Genomic DNA, 7,500 nt, shown 5'->3' with positions numbered 1-7,500 from the left:
GTATCCATGTTATTTAAATGCAAAACACTTCACGTATCCTTGCCATTTAAACGTACATCATTCCACGTATCCTTGCCATTTAAACGTACAACATTCCACGTATCCTTGCCATTTAAACATACAACATTCCACGTATCCTTGCCATTTAAGTGTGCTAAATTCCACGTATCTTGCCATTTAAACGTACAATATTCCATGTATCCTTGCCATTTAAATATACAACATTCCACGTATCCTTGCCATTTAAACAGAACACTCCACGTATCACAGAATACTCCACATATCCTTACTTAAATACAGAACACTTCACGTATCCCAGCCATCTAAACAATACTCCACGTATCCTTGCCATTTAAACGTACAGCACTACACGTATCCTTGCCATTTAAACGTACAGCACTACATGTATCCTTGCCATTTAAACGTACAGCACTCCACGTATCCTTGCCATTTAAACGTACAGCACTACACGTATCCTTGCCATTTAAACGTACAGCACTACACGTATCCTTGCCATTTAAACGTACAGCATTCCACGTATCCTTGACATTTAAATGTACATCACTCCACGTATCCTTGCCATTTAAACGTACATCACTCCACGTATCCTTGCCATTTAAACGTACAGCACTACACGTATCCTTGCCATTTAAACGTACAGCACTACACGTATCCTTGCCATTTAAACGTACAGCACTACACGTATCCTTGCCATTTAAACGTACTAGACTCGACGTATCCTAGCTATTTAAACGTACAGCATTCCACGTATCCTTGCCATTTAAACGTACAGCACTACACGTATCCTTGCCATTTAAACGTACAGCACTACACGTATCCTTGCCATTTAAACGTACAGCACTACACGTATCCTTGCCATTTAAACGTACTAGACTCGACGTATCCTAGCTATTTAAACATACAGCATTCCATATATCCTTGACATTTAAATGTACATCACTCCACGTATCCTTGCCATTTAAACGTACAGCACTACACGTATCCTTGCCATTTAAACGTACAGCACTACACGTATCCTTGCCATTTAAACGTACAGCACTACACGTATCCTTGCCATTTAAACGTACTAGACTCGACGTATCCTAGCTATTTAAACATACAGCATTCCACATATCCTTGACATTTAAATGTACATCACTCCACGTATCCTTGCCATTTAAACGTACACGACTCCACGTATCCTTGCTATTTAAACGTACAATACTCCACGTATCCTTGCCATTTAAACATACAAGATTCCACGCATTTTTGCCATTTAAACGTACAGCATTCCACAAAATCTTTCCATTTAAACGTAAAAAAACTTCACGTAAAAGAAGTCAAACCACAAAAAAGAAACAAGAAAACGATATCCTTACCTATAATGTAAGGAGACTCCCTCCAAGGCCGCTCCCCCGGTGTCCTCCACGCTCCACTGAACGCGGATGGAAGAGGCGGTCGTCTCAGTTACGTGGAGCGAAGGAGCAGACGGAGGTACTGTAAATAGGACAGGGGGGGGGGGGTTATAAAGTTTTGATGTATTTACCAGGCTGTACTGCAGGATGTCATTTAATCTCCCTGCCATTTCTGTCTGACCTTTCAGGAATGTCAGAGGGGACTACAGATAGGATAAAATTATTTATCAATTATTATGTCTGCTTTTCTATCATCTTACTGATGAGGAGTTAAGGTTAGGTTTTATCGTCTGTATTTTCACACCCACACACACACACACACACATATATATATATATACTGTATATATATATATATATATATATATATATATATATATATATATATATATATATATATATAATATATATATATATATAATTATATATATATATATACAGTATATATATATATATATATACATATATATATATATATATATATATATATATATATATATATATATATATATATATATAGAAGTATATCTCTCGATTTTCAACAATGTCAGCAACTAGCACAAAAAGAGATGGTTAAGTACTGTATTCATCAACTTCGAATAAAATTCCAAAGTATAAAATTGTTTGTAGGTAGTAGGTTGGCCAGGGCAACGGGGTGTTCACATACTACCGCTAGAGAGTTATTGAGTCTTTTGACTGGCCAGACAGTATTACATTGGATCCTTCTCTCTAGTTACGGTTCACTTTCCCTTTGCCTACACATACACCGAATAGCCTGGCCTATTCTTTACAGATTCCCCTCTGTCCTCATACACCTGACAACACTGAGATTACCAAACAATTTTTCTTCACCCAAGGGGTTAACTACTGCACTGTGATAGTCCAGTGGCTACTTTTCTCTTGGTAAGGGTAGAAGAGACCCTTTAGCTATGGTAAGGAACTCTTCTAGGAGAAGGACACTCCAAAATCAAACCATTGTTCTCTAGTCTTGGGTAGTGCGGGTAGTGTCATAGCCTCTGTACCATGGCCTTCCACTGTCTTGGGTTAGAGTTCTCCTGCTTGAGGGTACACTCGGGCACACTATTCTATCTCATTTCTCTTCCTCTTGTTTTGTTAAAGTTTTCATAGTTTATATAGGAAATATTTAAATGTTACTGCTCTTAAAGTATTTTATTTTTCCTTTCCTCACTAGGCTATTTTCCCTGTTGGGGCCCCTGGGCTTATAGCATCTTGCTTTTCTAACTAGGGTTGTAGCTTAACAAGTAGTAATAATAATAATAATAATAATAATAATTAGTAAACTAAAATTATTGCCAGATGCACTTTATCTAGAGATACCCAGCAAGTGTGTCAAAGGTGCACGTGGCTTTTGTTTTAATTTGAGCTGAAAACTGCACAATAAGATTTCATGAGGCTAAGGCTGACGTAATAGGGGTATAATACAGACACCACATGTTATTGGATAAAGGTTACCATTTTGCAAAATGCGTTTAGATACAGCCAGCCACCATGTAATAGATAATTGCTATTTGTTTGAATTTGAACTGAATTTCTACAGCTGTGCTTTATGAGGAAAAATGTAGACCATTTCTTATCTAGAAAACTATAGGCATAAATGAGTAATGCCAATAGTCTTACACTTCAAGAGGCCAGATCAGCAACTTCCTATACTTTTGAGGGACAGATTAGTAATATCAAAAGTCCTACACTTTTAAGGGAGAGATCAGCAGCTTCCTACACTTTTGAGGGACAGAATAGTAATATCAAAAGTCCTACACTTTTAAGGGAGAGATCAGCAGCTTCCTACACTTTTGAAGGACAGATAAGTACTGCCAAAAGTTCTACACTTTCTAGGGACAGATCAGCAACTTCCTACACTTTTAAGAGACAAGTTAGTGCTGCCAAAAGTGCTACACTTTTAAAGGAGAGATTAGCAGCTTCCAACACTTTTAAGGGACAAATTAGTAATATCATAAGTCCTACACTTTCTAGGGACAGATCAGCAACTTCCAACACTTTTAAGGGACAGATTAGTACTATCAAAAGTCCTACACTGTGTAAGGACAGATCAGCAACTTCCTACACTTTTAAGGGACAGATAAGTACTGCCAAAAGTCCTACACTTTTGAGGGAGAGATTAGCAGCTCCCTACACTTTTAAGGGACAAATTAGTACTTCCAAAAGTCCTACACATTAATGGAACATGTAAGTAACTACCAGTAGTCCCTAGGCTGGTGAATATGCAAGTCTTCTTACCTAGGACAGTGAGACTTCCTACACTTTTAAGGGACAGATTAGTAATACCAAAGGTCCTACACTTTAATGGGACAAATAGGTAACTACCAGTAGTCCCTAGGCATGTTAACATGCAAGTCTTCTTACCTAGTACAGTGAGGTTATAAGTAACTGAATCCGTGCCATGATGGTTAGATGCTGTGCAAGTATAGGTACCACTGTCTTCTCTCTGAATGTCAGCCAGGGTAAGGGTTCCATCAGGTTGAACTGTAAACCTAAGGTAATTGGAGAAATTGGTTTCTTTAGAAGTAAAACAGTTTAGATGGAATACTGTTTGATAATGTAAAATACTAATAAAAAGATCATTTGTATTCATGATAAAAGGAGAATTTTGATTAGAAGTAAAATAGTATAGAAGATGAAATACTGTTTAATAAGGTAAAATATTAATAAAAAGATCATTTGTATTCATGATAAAAGATGAAATAACTTTTATTAGAAGTGAAATAGTACAGAAGATGAAATACTGTTTGATAAGGTGAAATAATATTAATAAAATGAACATTTGCATTCATGATAAAGGAGAATTTTCATTAGAAGTAAAACAGTATAGATAAAATAATGTTTGATAAGGTAAAATAACATTAATAAAATCATTTGTATTCATGATAAACGGAGAAATAATTTTCATTAGAAGTAAAACATTATAGAAGATGAAATACTGTTTGATAAGGTAAAATAATATTAATAAAAAGATCATTGTATTCATGATAAAAGGAGATATAACTTTTATTAGAAGTAAAATAGTATAGAAGATGAAATAATGTTTGATTAATTATGTTTAATAAGGTAAAATTATATTAATAAAAAGATCATTTGTATTCATGATAAAAGGTGAAATAATTTTCATTAGAAGTAAAGAAGTACAGATGAAATACTGTTTGATAAGGTACAATGATATGAATAAAAAGACCATTTATATTCATTATAAAGGGGAAAATAACTTTCATTAGAAGAAAAACATTATAAAAGATGAAATTACTGTTTGATAAGGTGAAATAATATTAATAAAATGACCATTTGTATTCATGATAAAAGGAGAAACAATTTTCATTAGACGTAAAGAAGTATAGATGGAATACTGTTTGATAAGGTAAAAGGATAGGAATAAAAAGACCATTTGCATTCATGATAAAAGGAGAATTTTTATTAGAAGTAAACCAGTATAGAAGATGAAATACTGTTTGATAAGGTAAAATGATATGAATAAAAATGCCACTTGTATTCATGATAAAGGAGGAAATAACTTTCATTACAATGATTGTCAATTACTTTTATGATCTAAAATATCAATAAAGAATATTGAGTACTTTCACAACAATGTATATAATATTAATAAACATAATTATTCAAGATCATTTTGTAAAACTGCAAATAATAATCATATATCCTTTCGTTTCATGAAAAGTCAACGTTATAATAAAAACTATACTTTTGTTAACATGAGCAGTAGAAAGCAAATGGATGGCATCAGGAAAAAGTAAAATCCTTAATAAAAATAGTTAAAGTTTTATGTTAAATGTAATTTCCTCCTGTGTAAAAATGTTGATATTTCCAACGTTTTACCAGTTTATAAAATACACTAATGCAAAATGGTAAAAATGGCCTTTTATTTAACATGGCAATCAGATTAAGGAATTTTTTGCCCTCATAAAATTCCAAGCGAAAATAGACTTTATGTACTTCAATTTCCAATAATTAAAGAATAATAGTTTAACAAAACTATAATAGTTTTAAAATTACAGTTTAAAGGTTTAAAAGCTACTCATGAATGGCAGAGGTAAGGGACAGCGACATTGCCTCATCAAGCAGGACAATGCCCTAGTACATATTATAATCAGCACCCAAGGCCCCTTTCTATCCAAACTACGACCTAGGAGAGCCAGGCAATGGCTGCTGATGACTCAGCAGTTAGATCTATAGGCTACCACAAACTCCCCATCCTTAGCTTACAAGGATGGTGAGGTTGCAGCGACCAAAGACACTAACGAGTTTGAACGGGACTCATACCCCAGTCTGGACGTTACCACATACGCCACCATAAGAGTATAAAGTGATTTTTACCAAAAACTGTCGAATTTCTATCTTTTACAAACGTTCAAAATAATTTTGATAAAAATCAAGGGCAAAATACTAAAATAAACCTTTCTATAAATAAGCCTGGGTATCCCTGCCTACGTTATAAACCGGCATAGCATTCTACAAATAAACCAATAAACCCTTCTACAAAATATAACTGAACTAGCTTCCTATAAAATCATCAAGAATACAATTATCTTACATATAATAGGATAGACAAACTGTGTGTGTGTGTGAGAGAGAGAGAGAGAGAGAGAGAGAGAGAGAGAGAGAGAGAGAGAGAGAGAGAGAGAGAGAGAGAGAGAGAGAGAGAGAGAGAGAATATTACCTGTCGTGTGAATAAGGTATAATCTTGTCGTAGTGCGCCCACACTAAAGCTGGCTCGGGCACTCCCACAGCCCCACAGGCCAAGCTTACATCTTCTTTCCAGGCGGCGGTCAAATTTCCTCCCACAGACCACACCCCGGCACTCACTGTGGGAAGAAAAGTGACTAATTAAATCACTGTGGGTAGAAGAGGGGCTAATCAAATCACTGTGGGTAGAAGAGGGACTCTAATTAAATTATTGTGGGAAGAGGGACTCTAAATCACTGTGGGAAGAAAAGAGACTCTAATTAAATTACTGTGGGAAGAGGGACTCTAAATCACTGTGGGAAGAAAAGGGACTCTAATTAAATTACTGTGGGAAGAAAAGAGACTAATTAAATCAGAAGACAAGAAGAAGATTTGACAATAATTTAGTAATAAGGTCGCCATAAATGGCAGAGGCAGGGGACAGTGACACTGCCCTATAGAGCAGGACAGTGCCCTAGAGACTGACCATATTATATATGATCAGCGCCCAAGCCCCCTCTCCACCCAAGCTAGGACCAAGGAGGGCCTGGCAATGGCTGCTGATGATTCACCAGATATATCTATAGGCGCCCCCAAAGCCCCCCATCCTTTGCTCACAAGGACGGTGAGGCTGCAGCGACCAAAGGAACTTGCGAGTTTGAGCGGTACTCGAAACCCAGTCTGGCAATCACCAGGCAAGGACGCTACCACCAGGCCACCACAATCCTTATATATCAATAATACACGTGACCTTTAAGCGTTTCTTAGCATTAAATCTAAATAAATTTAACTACTGTTTATAAATAAGTAAAGGTAAAGGTGTCTAGTTTCAGTTCCAGTTTCATCAGAATAGATGCTCATCAGGATGTCAGCCGGGCCAGCCCAACCCCAAACTGTAGTTCCCAACCACAGCAATGGACTACTTAGTAAACAGCTTAAACTCACGGTTCCGGGATAGGATCAATCTGCTGCCATGCGAATGCTAGGCAAACACTTTCGTTGAGATACTACCGCTAGAGAGTTATGGGGTGTTTTGACTGGCCAGACAGTACTACATTGGATCCTCCTCTCTGGTTACGGTTCATTTTCCCTTTGCCTACATACACATTGAATAGTCTGGCATATTCTTTACATATTCTCCTCTATCCTCATACACCTGACAACACAGATTACCAAACAATTCTTCATCACCCAAGGGGTTACTGCACTGTACTTGTTTAGTGGCACTTTCCTCTTGGTAAGGGTAGAAGGGACTCTTTAGCTATGGTAAGCAGCTCTTCTAGGAGAAGGACACTCCAAAATCAAACCACTGTTCTCTAGTCTTGGGTAGTGCCATAGCCTCTGTACCATGGCCTTTCACTGTCTTGGGTTAGAGTTCT

At 36.5% G+C, this 7,500-nt stretch overlaps 1 protein-coding gene across 1 annotated transcript in view; it reads right to left on the bottom strand.

Moving 5' to 3' along the window:
- The window catches only part of LOC137623527 (cell adhesion molecule Dscam2-like), a 137,015-nt gene that overhangs the window by 19,977 nt on the left and 109,538 nt on the right, over positions 1-7,500 (bottom strand). The window contains 3 exon segments of the mRNA XM_068354360.1: positions 1,380-1,497; positions 3,797-3,924; positions 6,117-6,261. Of these exon segments, the coding sequence (XP_068210461.1) occupies positions 1,380-1,497; positions 3,797-3,924; positions 6,117-6,261 (391 nt within the window).

Source organism: Palaemon carinicauda, chromosome 30, assembly GCF_036898095.1.
Source record: "Palaemon carinicauda isolate YSFRI2023 chromosome 30, ASM3689809v2, whole genome shotgun sequence".
NCBI lineage: Eukaryota > Metazoa > Arthropoda > Malacostraca > Decapoda > Palaemonidae > Palaemon > Palaemon carinicauda.
Note: the sequence above shows the minus strand (reverse complement) of the source record. Positions and strands in the feature narration are given on the sequence as shown.